We start from the raw sequence: 17,356 nt of genomic DNA on the forward strand, positions 1-17,356 counted from the left end.
AGTTTACAGATATTTAGTGGAATCCAGTCTTCCCTCTGTTTGTGCAGCGTCTCCTGTACCACTGGCTGCCAAAGCCGAGTATTTCTGCCTCCTTGCTTAACATTTTACGGGTTGTCCCAAACAAATTAGCATGTTGTGTAAGTGAAAATGAAACTCTCATCTGGTATTTCAGATGAAACATACGCACCAGTAACTTTGTTTTCACCTGATACCGAATTTTCATTGTGTTGTGAACAGCTGACTTACTCATTTGGCAAAACACACAGGGAGTCTCTCTATTGTCTGAAAGTTTTCCTTGAGAGTTTCTTTTCTTCAGGTCTTGTCCACAGTTTCCCTGAACCATTTCTTGATGACATATCAGAGAGCAGAAATGTCAAGCTGGAAGCTGGAAGAATAAACACTGCTCAAAAAAATACACAAACCATAGATCAAAGTAAAAAACAGGCTGATCCAACTTGCGTGAATTTCATTACGGCAACTCGTGACTCATTAGTGTAAATAGACATGCTCCTCAAGAGTCAGCAGATGGGGTCCTGGGGGATCTCCTCCTGCACCTGGATCAGGGCATTGGTGAGCTCCTGGACAGTCAGTGGCGGTACTTGGTGGCGTTGGATGCACCAATACATAACACGCCATAGGTGCTCAATTGGATTTAGGTCAGGGGAACGTGAGGGCCAGTCAATGGCATCAATGCCTTCATCATCCAGGAACAGCCTACACACTCATTGTACATTGTCCTGAACCAGGAGGAACCCAGGGCCCATTGCACCAGTGTAAGGTCTGACAATCACTCTGAGGATTTCATCCCGGTTCCAAACAACAGTCAGGGTACCGTTGGCTATGAGATGGAGCTCTGTGCGACCCTCCAAGGATATGCCTCCCCAGACCATCAATGACCCACCACCAAACTGGTCATGCTGGAGTGTTGCAGGCAGCATAATGTTCACCACGGTGTCTCCAGACTCTGTCACGCCCGTCACATTTGCTCAGTGTGAACTTGCTCTCATCTGTGAAGAGAACAGTGCGCCAATGGCGGACGTGCCAATTCTGGTGAATGCCAATTGAGCTACAGGGTGCTGGGCTGTGAGCACAGGTCTCACTAGAGGACTGTGTGTGTGAGAATGTGTATGTGTGTGAGCTGCAGCAGTTCAGTGAGGTAGCATCATATACAGGTGAGGTCGGCAGTGTGGCCCCTGGATTTGAGAGCCATTGGTTTATTGACTAATGTTAGCAACGCAAACTCTACAGTGATATCTGCTGCTGGTGCATTCTGGAAAAATCTTCATTAAGAGCCATCTGTTGTATATTCAGTTACTCCCTACCCTCTAGAGGTCACTGTAGGCCTCAGAATGTTGTTGCATGAGTTTTGTAGCGTTAACGCCATAATTTAGAATTTGCTCTCTTTGAAAGGGGCACCAGTCCTCTGGGAGAACAACAATGAATTGCTTTGTTGATAAATTTATCAATCTCATATCAGAAACCACGACTTCTCGATTCAATGGATCTCCAGTCTCTGCTTCAAAAGAACACAACAGGACAACAACTGGGTGTAAATAAAGGAGTTTATTAACTAAACTACTATCTACAGAGTAGAGACAGAGGGAGGGAGGTGTGTGTGTGTGTGTGTTTGTGTGTGTTCATGCAGGGCACAGAGAGGCCAGGATCAGTCCTTTTGGTGATACTTGTCCTATATAAGAAACAATCAAACATTACATTAGACAGAGGCTTATTGTTACAAACTGGAGAGTTTGCCTATGTTCTCCAGTTGCCTGGTGTCCATTCATTGATCCTCTGGAGCTGACCCTTTTGACCTGTGGTTTGATTCTGTGTTCCTCTGGCATGCTAAAATCATGGTCTGTTTGTGAGAGAAGGGTCCTTTGTCTCTGTTTCCTATCAATTTGATAGTTTGATGGTGGGAAGAGTAACAAAGTGTCAGTTGTGGGTCCATAACTCTGCATGTCCTTACATGTCCTTCTTTAATGGCTTGTGACTGATGCCAGGCCAGATATGTATGCTATAGTGTGGAAATAAAAAGTAGAAAAGAAGAAGTAACAAAGAAAACTAGTCTTAAGTTCATGCACAAGCCTTGTTATATTTTTATTAAGTACTTGGGATACAACAAATTGGTGATGAGGATGGCAAATGTGTACCTCTCTCTGCACTGTTCCTGTCCTGCGCCAGTCAAACTGCGATTCCGGTTGATATGTGGATGAAGATGTTTGGCAATTACCTGCCATTCAAGCGGAGGGGGACGACTGACCTGACACGAGGAAACGTGCAAATTTCCTACACTGCCTGGGCACCAAAGGTCAGCGTATATTCTACATGCTCACAGAGGCAGGTACAACTTATTATTCAGCAGTTAAGGCACTGCGTGTACATTTCAGTCCAGCAATAAATGCTGTAGTGGAACAACCCAAGTTCAGGGAGGAGTGCAGGGACTGCATGAGACTGTAACAGAGTACAGGGTTGTGCGAGCTGGCTACAACATGTGGGTTTGCTGAAAATACGGAGAAATTATATGTGATCAACTAATTGAGCATGCTAGCTGCTCAAAACTACGAGAAAGGCTATTAGTGCAAACAGATGCAAATCTCACTCTGGATACAGTAGTAAAGTTAGCATGCCAGGTGGAAGCAACAATTGGGCATGCGCAGACTTTTGTCTCGGAGCCTCAGGCTCCGGTGCACGTGGTGAAAATGAAGCCTAAACATCGTTCAAAACCAGAACAACAAGCTATTCCGCTGATCAGGCATTGGCACCTAAACAGGATCGAAGTTGTTTTAGATGTGTGTCAGCAGCTTACCTTGCAGATGCTCCAGATTGCCCTGCATGGAAAGTGATTTGCTGAAACTTCAATAGGATGGGACACTGTCTGTGTATGCAAGTCAAAGAAAAACACGGCAAAAGGAGGAGAAGCGGTTGTCTTTGAAATGAATACAATGCACATGATACAAGATATACAACCAGATGACAAGATTTCATGTACAGTGACCATAAATGCAGAATTAGCTTCCCATCCAGTTCAGTTAGTGGTGGATATGGGTTCTGCTGTCTCCCCCATTCCTGAACACCTCTACAGAGAACACTTGCTCCATTGACTGAGCCATTAAAAAAGTTTGGTGACATATACCAAATGTGATTATCCACTGCTAGGTTGCCTGTCAGCAACAGCACAAAAACATTATAGTGACAGCTACACTATATGTTGTGAAGACTGGCACAGCTTTGCTGGGAATGGACTTATTCGTGGCACTAAGACTTTGTATGGACAACAACACTGTACTTCACCTGTGGCTCCAGTGGCAGAGATCCGAGAGATCAGAGCCAGACCTGTGGCTGGGGAGAAACTGGGCCTTGCTAAAGTGTGTGTTCACCGTGTAAAATCAAAGAAGGTGTTCAGCCTGTTCAGCAGAAGTTGCAAAGGCTTCCACCCTCCATTAAACAAGCCGTCTCTGCTGAGTTGGACGGACTACTTAAAATGGATGTGATAGAGAGGATTGATGCTTCTCCGTGGGCGAAAGAACGGTGCAGTGAGGATGTGTGTGGATTTAAGTGAGCCAAACAACCCTATAGGCTATATAGCCTTTTCTTGAAGAACCTCAAGGGAGTCCAGAACTTTCTGGATGACTTCATAGTTTATGGCAAGGACAAGGAGGACTATGACTGCAATCTGCAGGCGGTGCTAGCTGCCCTAAACAAAGCCTGCCTCCATCTCAACAATGAAAAGTGCCACTTCAATCAAAGCAGCCCACGGTTCCTTTGGCACACTATCTCAGCCAATGGTTTGCTGCCAGATAAGGATCACCTCAGAGCTGCTATTACAGAAGCTTCAGTGCCTAGTGACGCCACCATGCTATGCTCATTCCAGGGGCTCATGGCGTGGTATGCAAAGTTTTTACAAAACTATGTCTCTCTGGTGGAGCCCATGAGAAAATATCTGAGCAATTGCACATTTGTGTGGATTATAGCTGCACAGTCAAGCTTTGACACAGTCAAGTCCTGCATTGTGAATAGCCCTGGGGCTATTTGGGGCCATATTGACGCAAATGCACCCTGATAAAACTGAGCGCACAGTTGCTTTTGCTTCACACTCACTTATTCTTGCTGAATGGAAGTATTCCATTGTGGTAGAAGAGGCATTAGCCTGTGTGTGGGCAGTAGAAAAGTGGAGGACTTTCCCATGGGGGACCACATTAACACTGCATCCAGACCACCTGGCCCTGACCACACTATTAGCCACATAAGACCTTGGATGTGCAGGAATGGGTGTTGCACGTTGGTTAACCAGATTCCTGTGTTTCATATATGATCTGGTGTATCGTGCTGGTGTGCAAAATTATGCAGCTGACTCTCTCTCCCATCAGATGAGACTGCAAAGCCAGTGATATAACCTATACTTGTAGATCTGTTGGACACAGACCTGAAAGCTCTCTCAGTCAAGGATTTCACTGTGGCATTTGAGAAGTGCCCAGAGCTTATTGCCCTCAGAGCACAGATTAAAAAGGGTTGGCCCAAAACAGCAAAGTACCTACTGGCAGCACTCAAACCCTACTTTGGTAGTCCCTGTGACCTTAAGGAAGCAGCTTTTGGACCTGGCACATGAAACCCATGAAGGGGTTGTCCATACAAAGCAGAGGCTGTGAGAGTTATACTGGTGGCCTGGCATGGATATGTGTGCAGGAAAGCATTAGTGCATGTGCGACCTGCCAGATGAAGAAGTACCAAGACCCATGTTGCCCCCCTCCAGCCTGTACCACTGCCAGATGGCCCGTGGCAAAGTGGGAATTGACATTGTTGGACCAAGTGGCCGGAACTTGCCTTTACTCCCTCAATCACAACCACAACAATCACCACCTTCTGTCTACAGTGTTTGCATGGTTTGGCAACCCTATAGAACTTATTAGTGATAATGGGACACCTTTACTTCAAGTGAGTTTACTGAATTCCTTGCAGTGAGAGACATTACACACAGAAAAGTGTCCTTGTATTACCCACAAGCAAACTGAGCCATAAAGCGCTGGAACCGCATTCTCAAAGGTTGAAGGTTTCAACATCTTTATTATCCCTGAGGGGAAAATTGTTGTGCAGCCAGCAGTAGCCAAACAGATCACAAACAAACAGCAGCATCAGACCACAGCAGAACAACGATTCACACAGAAATAGCACATCCACAGAAACAGCACATCAAATAGACTCCAAACAACAAATACAAAAGGAATCCAGTGCAACAAACACTAAAAATTCCTGAATAATCAATAAGGTCCGACTTGTAAAAAGTAATGTGTACCATATAAATCACAATGAGTTCTTTAGGAAACCAATAGCAGCAGGGACAAAAGAGTTCTTAAATCTATTGGTACTGCATCTTAGCAGTTTGAACCTGCGACTGGACGGAAGCATTATGAACTCACTGAACAAAGGATGGCTTGGATCGGCCAGAATTTTCTGGGCCTTTTTTAGACCCTTAAGGAAGGTCATAAAGACACCCCTTACTGCCAAGCAGGAGAGGAAACCATGGAAACCATTCGTACAGGATTTCATGCTAGGGTACCGTGCAACATCACATAGTACCACAGGGGTGTCACCATATGAACTCATGTTCAAAAGGAAGATGCACACAAAAGTGAACTGTGCTGCAGGACAAGCAGCTACGTAAGCATGTCATCTCCAAACAAAATGTGTCAAAAGCCTACACAGACTTGAGGTGAGGTACACAAGATCAAAGAGGGAAACCTAGTCAGAATAAGGAAGGCCTTCCATGTTGATAAAGGACTGTCCAAGTTCCATGGATCAGCTAGGATGAGTCAGAAAGCTGGTTCAAGTGCTTATGTGCAGGAGGATTGATGTATATGGAATGCAACTCATCTCTCTCTGGTCCCAGAAAGTGGAATGGACACCATCATATGCCCTGCTCCAGTTCCTGAGACTGGATCTGCAGAGAAGCTGGATGGTGACATGCACAGACCTACTAGGGTCAGAAAGCATGGCTTAACGATTACAAACATTAATTGTTCTCAAGGGATGATAATAAAAGGAAACAGACAATACTGGATGTCAAAAAAAGGACTGTTCACTTTATCTCAATATAACAAAGTGGAATATAATGTGGATAATGCTTTGGTTAAGATATTCAATATAGACAGGTGACAATGTCTTGGGGAATCGTTTGTCTACTCCAGTCTAATTTAAAATCTGTTTAGGTTGCTGGTAAAGTTGTGATGTTATAAATAGAATATTAATGTTATTGAAAGAAGGTTTTGTTCAATACTATGATATGGAAAACATTTAAGTTTCTGTTACTTAATGCCGAGGTTTAAGTGACTGTGAGACTTTACTTTTGTTTTATCTGATAAGCTCCCTAAACAAAGGGGGAAATATGTTGGGTATTCAGTTACTCCCTAACCTCTATAGGTCGCTGTAGGCTTCAGAATGTTGTTGCATGAGTGTGGAAATAAAAAGTAGAGAAGAAGAAGTAATAAAGAAAACTAGTGTTAAGTTCATGCAAGTGCCTCGTTATTTTTCTATTAATGCTTGGAGTACTTGGGATACAACACCATTCTCACGAACACCTGTGTCCTTCCTGCTGTGACAAGTCAGCAGGCTGATGGAATGAAACAGTAGTATTCACTACATGGACCTTCTGCAAACAGTTTCACAATGCAATTCATCACATTTCAAAGGTGCATGAATGTTTTGTAGATTTACAGTGGAGGAATGAACAAGTGAGTGAAATTCTTTGACTTTTGAACAGTCAATTTAAGTCATAAAACGTCCACAGTTTTCACACCTGAATCATGACATCTGTACAGATGTGACAGTACTACATCAACAAACAGGAAACAACTTAACAGCAGCTTAAAGTCTAAACTTAGTTTAGTTCTGCTTCCTTTCTAGCACCACTGTAGATGTGAAGGTCCAGAAGTTGTGATGATAAGTGTCTTCTCCATGCATGCACACAAACACACACATATACACACACACACACACACACACACACACACACACACACAAATGTAGAGATACATTAGAAACACAGGGTCTGGCTCTTGGTTTGAGCAGCTGCCTAGTGCTCAAGGGTCAGATCCAAACATTTGAATACAACTGTGAAATAACAAAGTCTCTCTGTTAACACACAGAATATTCTCCTTATGGGCAAAGTGAACAGATTCTACATAAAAACACATGAACTACCATGAACATATATGAGCAAGACTTAAGATGGTGACATCAGAAAGACTGAATGTGATTCATTCAGATAAGATTTTACAGAGAATAACAATTTTTATAATTTAGTGCAGCATCACACTAGTACATAGATCAAACTGTGAAGTCTAATGAATTTCTGTGTGTTCACTGTATATGAATGCTCAAATAAGGGCAACCACCTCCTGCACAAAGACTGGTTCCTTTAAACATGTATCCAGTTGTCAATTGTTCAGTTTTCACTGGTGCTATTGGTAAGTTTTTATCACATCAATTATTATTATTTATATCTTTTACTCATCATGTCACAATCCAATATTTCAGTTTGATAGATTTCATTTGTTATTTGATCGTTGTTGCTGCTGGTTTCTTTTTCCTGTTTTTAATTCGAACTTTGCAGTGGGAGGATCACTGATCTCAATATATTTGCTCATCCAGTTTGGTGGTTAATATTTGGGAGGCACTCAGTCTTCTGTCCTCATCTCACTCCATCAGATTCTGTTTCGCTCTTCTTCTGCTCTCTGTCTGAGACACTGTTTACAGGACACACTGAGGTCAGTTTCAGATGGAGAGATTGGCTAATATGTTGTGTCTGATCTGATGTGGAGATATTATTGTATTATTGATTCAGATTACAGAACATTAGCTTTACTGAGACTGTACTGAAAATCAATGGCAGGGTAATGACAAAAAACACAGACAGCCAGTCATGACTTTTTATTTCTATGGAGAGCTCACCCTGTGAGCCAACGCTGCTGTGAGCATATGTACAGACTTCAGCCTGTAACAGCACATGACTGTAGATGTAACTGTGTTGGGACTCGGTACATTCAAGGTGGTGGAGACCACATGCTCTTTGATCCACAGACAAAGGAACTCACTTCCCCTCAGCTCCTCACTGTTCACACCTGAGAATGACCCTCCCCCCAGAAACCTCACTGACCATTCAGTGTTGGTCAGTGTGTGACATGTGACCCCCCAGGGTGTCACCAGACAAAACCCAATCTCCTTCTTTGTTCTTCCTCTTCTCTCCTTGGCTGGCTCAGGAGCAACAGCTTTTCTTCCCTCTTGGTGCTTCAAGGAGAAACCAGGCTCCCAGCACCAGGTCAGAACAAGGCTACCTGGAACAACAGCTTTCCTGCAGGTCTGCTCAAAGCAGACTGCAACACTCTTGCTCACTCTGCTTTTTAACACAGCATGAAAAAAGTTAACTTCAGCGCCAAAGTCTGCCAGCTGATTTTCCAAGCAGCAGGAGCCACAGCAGAGTTAGCGTGGAACAGATAACTCTGTTAGAATAACAAAGGGGAAAACAGCTAACCTCCTCTCCGATACAGAGACCACACAGCCAGACAGGACTTCACTCCAGCAGGAAGCCACCAAACTCACTAGACTCTTCAACAACACTGGAAAAGACCTCTTTGTTTTGTTCTAAGGAATGGGTAACGTTGTAATGTTTGCTTAGATTGTGGTTAGTCACACAGTCAATTGGGTACTTGTATGTTCACACACATACCTGTAGTACTAGGGTTGCCACCTTCCATGCAGAGAAATAAAGGATGTCCCACCAGTGGTGCCCCGCTCTGCGGGGACCCGATCACCACTGGCCCAAGGGTGGGGTGGGTTGCTAGTTGTGGTAAATCATAACTTAAAAGATTGTTTTAATAAAGTATTAACATTCATACTTAAAGTTTGAATTGCTTTATTAAGAATGTTTTTAGAAAAAAGCTACATAGATTCAAGTCAGAAACTCCGAAATATATTGTACTTCAGTCAATGTTGACAAATGAACTCCATCTCTTTATCACAACTCAAAAGGCTTCTCTAGTGGTCATTTTGTCATAGCTGAGTACAATAGGCCAACATCAGAGTGTGACAGATAGACTGTAAAAAAAATAAGGTTTTGGAGGAACATGTCAAACCTATTGTCCTCACATAATTTCACAGTGAAAGACATAAAATTAATAGGAAAATGATAACAGCAAGGACCCTGACTTTGATAGAATGGTTGAATGTACCACAGACTACATTAACTTCTTTATTGACACTGTAATACCGGCAAGGACTGTACACTGCTTTCCAAACAACAAACCCTGGGTTCAAGTCTCCTGTCCTTTACAGCGGAGGAGGTGAGGGTGGAGTGTAGCCCAGCTGGCTGAGCCTCTCCAGAGGATATCAACTTAAACCTACAAACAGGGATGGTCCCGGTCCTGTGGAAAACGTCATGTCTTGTTCTGGTACCTAAAGTAGGACAACCGGCTGAGATAAATGACTAAGGACCGGTGACCATCACACATGAAGACCCTGGAGCTGTGGTTCTCCGCCTTCTGAGGCCACAGGTTGAACATGCACTAGACCCCCTACAGTTTGCCTACAAGGAACATATTGGAGTGGATGATGCCATCCTTTACATGCTCCACTGGGCCCATTCTTACTTGGTTGAGCCAGGTGGTTACATGAGGATTATGTTCTTTGATTTTTCAAGGGCATTTAACACCATCCAACCCTCCATTCTTAAAGACAAGCTGGAAGGGATGGGGTTGGATCCCCGCTTCACGTCCTGGATTGTGGATTAACTGACAAGATGACCAAAGTATGTCAGGCTGGGTAACTGTGTTCCAGGGACAGTAATGAGCAGTATTGGGGCTCCACTGGGGACTGTTCTGGCTCTGTTCCTGTTCACCCTGTATACGGCGGATTTTAAATACAACTCTGAGTCCAGCCACATCCAGAAATACTCGGATGACACAGCTATTGTGGTGTGCATCAGGAACGGACAGGAAGAGGAGTACAGAAATCTGACGATGGCCAGCGAATGGAGCAACAAGAACTGCCTCCTTCTGTAAACCTTCAACTCCAAGGAGATGGTTATTGACTTTCAGAGGTCTCGGCCCACCTTTCATCCAGTCAACATTCGGGGGAAAGACATTGAGGTGGTGCACACTTATAAATACCTAGGTGTGCACCTGGACAGTAAACTGGACTGGTCCCTGAAAACACATGCCATCTACCAGAAAGGGCAGAGCTGGCTGTTTTTCCTCAGGAGGCTCAGGTCCTTTGATGTCTGCAGTGAAATGCTGCATGTTTTATCAGTCAGTGGTGGCCAGTGTACTTTTTTATACTGCAGTCTGCTGGGGCAGCAGCATGTCCAACATGAAAAAGGAGACTGGACAAGCTGGTGAAAATGCTTGGCAAGAGTCTGAACTCACCCAGGACTGTTGTGAACAGACGCATGAAATATAAGATGGGGGCCATTTTCGACAATACCAACCATCCTCTCCACAACATTATGGCAGGACAGAGAGGCAACTACAGCAGTCTCATTTCACCTGAGCTGCAGGTTCAGGAGATCCTTTGTTCCCACTGCCATCAGGCTATACAACAACTCAGCCTTATGAAGTGGACTAATTTAATTATTATTGTTTATTTATCATTAACTGTTTTTATTATGATCAAAAATGAGCTAATGGACACATGAATTTCCCATAGGGGATAAATAAAGTATCTATCTATCTATCTCTATAAATAATCTGCAAACACAAAACCTTAGTGTAAAGGGAGATACAGTAATGTATGCACAATAAAATGCACATAACACAACTTTGGCAGATGCTAACTTAAAGTATTGGGGTATTGGGAGCCAGAGCAGCTGCAGACATGTCTGACTGTCTTTGAGAAGACTCAGTGCTTGGCCCCCCCAATCTCTCTTACCCTGTTACTGACGATCTATCACTCATCTCACCTAAAACTAACCAACCAATCCAAAGAACGCTATGAGTAGGCTGGTACTAGCCGTAAAAGGCTGAATGCAGGTGGGATGATGCTGCATTCACAGGCAACTCGGAAATACGGTAGAAAATTAGTTCTCCAGTCAGTTTCTATTACTGGTAGAGTTTATTGCTGCTCTGTCTGAACAAAGTTAATAATGCTGTTTTCTTCATCACAGTGTCTAACTACCTGCTGTACATTTAAACTTACACTAGTTCTGCTCCAGCACTCAGAGCTCTCTACTCCTTTTAGTGACTTTCTCTAACTCAGCAGTTGTTTACATATTGTTCAGATCTGCTAGTTACTTTACCTTAGCAGTTAGCACTAGCTTCTCTCTCTCTTCCTCTCTCTCACTCGCTTGGTATGGTGTTGTTGTAACTTCAGTGTAGAGGAATGTGATGTTTATTACATCTTCAGCGATGTCTGCTGTCTTTAGTCACTCTGCTACATATTACTAATGCAGTATCTGGGGAGAAATGGACAAAACCTATTCTTATTTGCTAACTCATTAACTCTTATTGTTATTACTATCAAGTATGAGAGCATCTATGAGGCAATCAGCACTGTGTATATGTGTGTCTTCATCTGTCTATCTGTCTATGATCATGACAACAATTTTGTTAAGAACCCATTTTTGTACACATATATGTACACACATATATTGACAGACACACAAACCATCTCCACCTTTGGATATTTACCTTACTTACCTGTACTTCAATTAATATGATCTGCTTTTTCAACCATTTTATTATTGTGGCAAGGTGATCTTTTCAATAGGACTTGTAGCTTTCCCTCCGATATCCCATTTTTCGAACACAAGTTTCATCTTAAAAGTTGTTGTCTGCCTAGGGAGACAGAGGGGATTGTGTGTGTGTGTGTGTGTTTACCTCCTCCTCCTGGTGGCCACAGTCGCCAGTTGCAACCAGTGTCTCAGCAGGTGCTACTCGGCAGTTGTTACTGGGCACAAATAGGCAAAGCTGACAAATTTGGATTTGGAACCATCAGTGTGAAGTTATTTTCGCCAGTCGTGACAGCTTTTAAAGGCTTTTTGAGGGACATCTGCAGTGACTGAGGTCAATCTCAGGATAAGTCTCTACGACATGAATGAAACTGAAAGTACACCCTTTGTACAGATTGAAATGTGAGGAATGAATTACACGCACCAAGCAGCAGGCATATTCAAAATTTCTCCAGGAAATTTCAAGTTTTAATGTTTAAATGCGGCAAAAAGTGCTGCTAATTATTTATTTGTGGTTTCCATTATAAAACTATAAAACGTGAAATTATTTCAGTTAGCCAAATAGTTGAAATTGTTGAATCTCAATCAATAACCTGTTGAAATGTTCCAAATACTGTGTAAACACTGCAGGTTGACTGTCCAAATAAATTTTGAATGGTGTTTTGTTGCTGTGGCTCATTAAACTGCTCTGTAGTATTGTGATGTGTAATTTGAACCTTCTTAGTTCATGATTTTTTCTTACGTGAAGTTGAAGCTGCAGGCTTGCACCTACACAGATGTGTTGATTTGACCCATGGTTATTTTCAGTCTGAGCACAGCTGTGATCAGACTGATCAGATTTGTGATTCTGTAGGTTCGCACACTTTTATAAGTTTGAATCATACATTGAAAACATCAGCTGTGTATCTGAGCATACAGCATGTGTTCAGGGTGTTCTACAGTTTTTATTCTGATGACTTGTCTTTCTTGTAGAGTCAGATGTGGCGGACTTTGATGGCAGAAGCTCTCTACTGTACCGGTTCAACCAGAAGTCCATGTCCACAATGAAGGATGTGATCTCTTTGCGTTTCAAGAGCCGCCAGGCTGAGGGAGTTTTACTGCATGGGGAGGGACAGAGAGGAGATTACATCACCCTGGAGCTTCACCGAGGAAGACTGGCCCTCTACCTCAACCTAGGTGAGTCCCCATTGTTTCACAACCTCACTTTGCAAATACAGTTGTTGGATCTGAGCTCTGCCTAAATGTTGGATCTTCGGTTGTCTATCAATTTATTGGCTATCATAAATTAAGAAAATATTAATATTAAAAATATCAATATTAAATAATAACTTTAAAATGAATTTAAGTCCTTGGGGGCACCAGTCTAAACTAATAGGCAAAACAGCCAATATTGTTTCAGTCTCAAATTATTACTATTAATCTGGTACTCTGATTAATAATTACTTTAATTACTATAACCAAACTACCATATCAACAAAAGTTGAAGGATTGGAATTCTACTGAGTAGAGGTTGGCAATATTCACACATAAACACACCAGTAGTTATACTTAAAGCCGCTGAGACCACCTAGTGTGTGGGGGAGGGAAGGTGTGAGTTTCTCACACAGGTCCTCCCGCCTCCAGAACTGTAGAGTCTAGACCTGCAACTACAAACCACCTACTGCCCCCATCATCATGTTCAACACCTGCTGCTAAACCTGCTACAATTTATTATAATTAATAATGATTATTATTAATATTATTAACTGTCATTACTATTTTTATCAGTAGGAGCACTACAGTTGTCACTACATTACTATTGCTGCCGCTACTGTCACTATTATTAATATTGCTATCACTGTATGTTCTTGTTCCTTTTCTCTGTGCTCTCTCCTGCTCTTTCTCTCTCTCTCTTTCTCTCTCTCTCTGAATTCTGAATTCTGAATTCTCTCTGAATTGGTGCTATACAAATAAAAATTGACTTGACTTGACTTCTTTGTTAGCCTAGCTCATGTAATCTAAAGGTACCAGGTTAGAGGGAGAAGGTTAGCTGCAGTACAGGTAGTACAGGTATGTGTGTGAACATACAAGTACTTGATTAATTGTATGACTGACCACAACCTAAGCAAACATTTCAACAACAAGACATTAATCAACATGTACATTAACAAAGCTAAGACTTCTGCTGCTTAGCTAGGAGAGGTTAAGCCCAGTCAGTTAACGTTACCAAGTCCTTGGAACAAAACAAAGAGGTCCTTTCCAGTGTTGTTATTAAGTCCAGTGAGTTGGGTGGCTTCCTGGTGGAGTAAAGTCCTGTCTGGCTATATTGCTTCCACTGTTATCCTGGCTGACCTTGTGTTGTAGCTGCTGATTCTGAGGAGAACTTGGTTTGCTCTCAGTTAATCCGAAGCAGGTTGCTGCTGTTGAGGAAAAGAGTATTTACAGGCTGCTTTGAGCAGGCCGGCGAGAGAGCTGGTTTCTCAGGTAGCAGGGCTTTCCAGAGCTGGGGCCTTGTTGCCCCTTGAAGAGCCGAGAGGGGAGAGCAGGATCTGCTCTCCTGAGCAAGCCAAGAAGAGAAGAGAGGATTGAACAGAGAAGGAGATCTGGTTTTGTTTGGTGACACCCTGAGTGGTCACATATCACACACTGACCAAAACTGACTGGTCAGTGAGGCCTGTGGGGGAGGATCGTCCCCAGGTGTGAACAGTGAGGAACTGTGGGGAAGTGAGTTCCTTTGTCTGTGGAACAAAGAAACATGTAGTCTCGTGAATGAGTCCCAACACAGTACATGTTTTCTAACATGAAGCTAAAGCCTGTTTGCTTGATTGACAGCTGTGTCAGCCTATTCCTAGCAGTCATTGGTGCCAGTCATCCATAACAAAGACGTCTACAGTTGCAGTAAACCAAAATCCAGGAATCATATTCCTCCAGAAATCATTTCCTGTTTACACATTTTACAACCAGTTAATAATTTCAAATGGTTTATACTTTTTCAAATGGAATTAATATTTTCCAAACTCAAAGAGAGAAACTCATGGTGGACGAGAGTGTTACTGAAGCTTTAACAGGTCACTCACAAGTAAACAACAGAGCAAACAGGAGTAGACAGGAAGCAAATCCACAACCCCAGGGAACAAACTAAGAACCATGGGATCAAATAGTAAAGAGCTATAGATAGATAGATAGATAGAGACATAGATAGATGGATACTTTATTTATCCCCTAGGGGAAATTCATGTGTCTATACACACACAGGGTAACTAAAGACAATCTGCAAAGGGAAACAGGAGCAGGTGACTAATAGTAACTGAGACAACAGGACAGGTGAGTATTTCAGATTTACAGAGAGGTTAAAGGTGCAGTGTGAAATCCTGGCAGCTCTATCTACCAATGAGAATAGGAAGGTCATGTGTTCTCACCTGGGGAGTTATTATACACATACTATACTATAGAGGCACACTGCATTGACCAAAAAATAAATCAATGAGTAAATACAATTTTATGTTGAGATTGTGACTTTCAGTTTTCTGATAATAAGTCACAGCTGCTGCTTAGACAAAGTATCTTTGATTTCAACTGCTTTTAATGATAAAACATAACAGTGGAATGAAGAAGTAGAAAATATGATAAATCTGAATGTTTTGTGTTTTGTTGAGATGTAGTTGTAGGAATAAGGGTAGCTGATTTGCATTGAGGAGGATTCTAACTCCTGACTTCAGTATTTTTAAAAGAATGGGGCTGTTGTGTGGCGTAGTGGTCTAAGCAGGCGCCCCATGTGTAGAGGCCACAGTCCTCGCTGCAGTTGGCCCCGGCTCGAGTCCCGCATCAGAAGGCCTTTGCAGCATGTCAGTCCCAATCTCTCTGCCTCCCCCTTTCCTGTCGCTCTGTACTGCACTATCAAATAAAGGCATAAAAAGCCCAAAAAATATACTTAAAAAAAAATTAACAGTAAAACTTTAAAAAAAAAAAAAAAGAAAGAAACACTGTAAAAAAAAAAATTCCTAATTTTACGGAAAAATAAAAAATCTTTACAGTAATTTTCTGTTTTTTAAAAATTGTGTGTGTCTGTAAAATTACATAAATTAATTTAAATGTTATTAAACGTGCATGTGTTTGTACTTAATCACAGTCCTTGGAAGAAACACAAGGAGAACATGCAAGCACACTGCAAGCTTCAACCCTGATTCTTATCAGGGTTGAAGCTGAACCCAGGCGCTTCTTGCTGTTGTCTTGCTGCCTAGACTTTACTGGGCTGTGTATTTGTCCATGTACCATATACCATAAAAGACAGTACAAATTTGATCAAGTCATTTGCTGTGGCCACCTGATTCCATCAGCTCAGGGAACCTTGTTCAATAAACTAGATATTCACTAAAATATGGTATTCTGTATACTGTACAGTGTGTGTTTATGTGTGTGTGTCTGTCTAAACCCATAGCTATTAATAAAACGTGACCTTACATTATTAAACTTTTATTCATACCCTACAAAAGCAATATTTGACATAATTGTTCAAAATTTTCCTAGCTATGTTACCACACTGAAACAAATGCACCGTCTCATGGTGAGCATTTGAGCATGATTGGTTGATCTGACTGTCATCAAGGCAACTGGCCAATGACAACTGTACGCGCCTCTTACCGGTTATGTTTGAAAATACGTATTGAGTGGGAGTGCTGCTGCTGGGTGTCCACACTCAGTCCTGCTACCGTCTGTTACCTGGATTATTTTATGTCTACCAAATTCTTATTTTGAGCGAATTTGAGTTGTAGGGTATCAAATAGGGAAGGTCTGATGGATTCTGGTCACATAAGAGAAGTTAAGTGAATTTACATCCTGCAAAAATATCAGGTAAGAAAACATATACTCTATTATTTTTGTGACGTTTTTTGAGTTCATGTCATTTATTTCAGATTAAATAATGCTATAGATGGATAAACATATGTCATTAAGTATGTATGTTTATACTGCTTCATTAACGTGTATTAAAGTGAAAACCTAACTGCGATTAGCGCGCTAGCCATAATTTGTAGCATTTTAGCATTTTTTGTAGAAGTAGCAAATTTTCTGTGTGTTGCTAGAATGTGTTAATGTTGTCAGATGGTTTAAAGCTTAAACAAACTCGGCATGATTGGTAAATGAGTGAAGTGAATGAGTAAAGTGACTGAGAAAACTGTCTTTTACACACTTCAGTTCTGAATAGCATGTAAACAAATGCTGAATCAGTGAAATTCGCCAGAAGCAGCAAAGAGCTGTGGGTGCAAGAGCAGAAGTGGCAAGTTTAAATGTACAGCAGGTAGTTAGTCACTGTAATGAAGAAAACAACAACATTAACTGTTCAGATAGAGCAGCAATAAACTCTACCGGTAACAGAAACCCCAGAGAGTGGCGATGAGACATCAGCATGTCAGCGGTCACTCATTGCTGTTAATGAAAGGTAATTAACTCTGAAACGTGTTACTGCGCTTCATTTTTAAAGGGTAAGAGGAGGGGTAAAACGTCTTATATGGTGATGATAATAATAATTTATGATAAGTATTAAACAACATCTTTAGGCTGCCAGGGAGCCAGTATCAGTTCCCAGGTGAAACAGCACCAAAAGCAATTAATTAATTCCAGTCAGGCTCTTTGCAGCCTTTGCATACAACTGATAATTACTAATGT

At 42.0% G+C, this 17,356-nt stretch overlaps 1 protein-coding gene across 1 annotated transcript in view; it reads left to right on the plus strand.

Moving 5' to 3' along the window:
• LOC111228102 (contactin-associated protein-like 5) overlaps positions 1-17,356 on the plus strand; it is a 141,601-nt gene that overhangs the window by 20,488 nt on the left and 103,757 nt on the right. The window contains exon 6 of the mRNA XM_022753915.1: positions 12,686-12,889. Within this exon, the coding sequence (XP_022609636.1) occupies positions 12,686-12,889 (204 nt within the window). The remainder of the gene's footprint in view (positions 1-12,685; positions 12,890-17,356) is intronic.

The sequence above is a fragment of the Seriola dumerili genome, unplaced genomic scaffold, assembly GCF_002260705.1.
Source record: "Seriola dumerili isolate Sdu_G_001 unplaced genomic scaffold, Sdu_1.0 BDQW01000200.1, whole genome shotgun sequence".
Classification (NCBI taxonomy): Eukaryota; Metazoa; Chordata; class Actinopteri; order Carangiformes; family Carangidae; genus Seriola; species Seriola dumerili.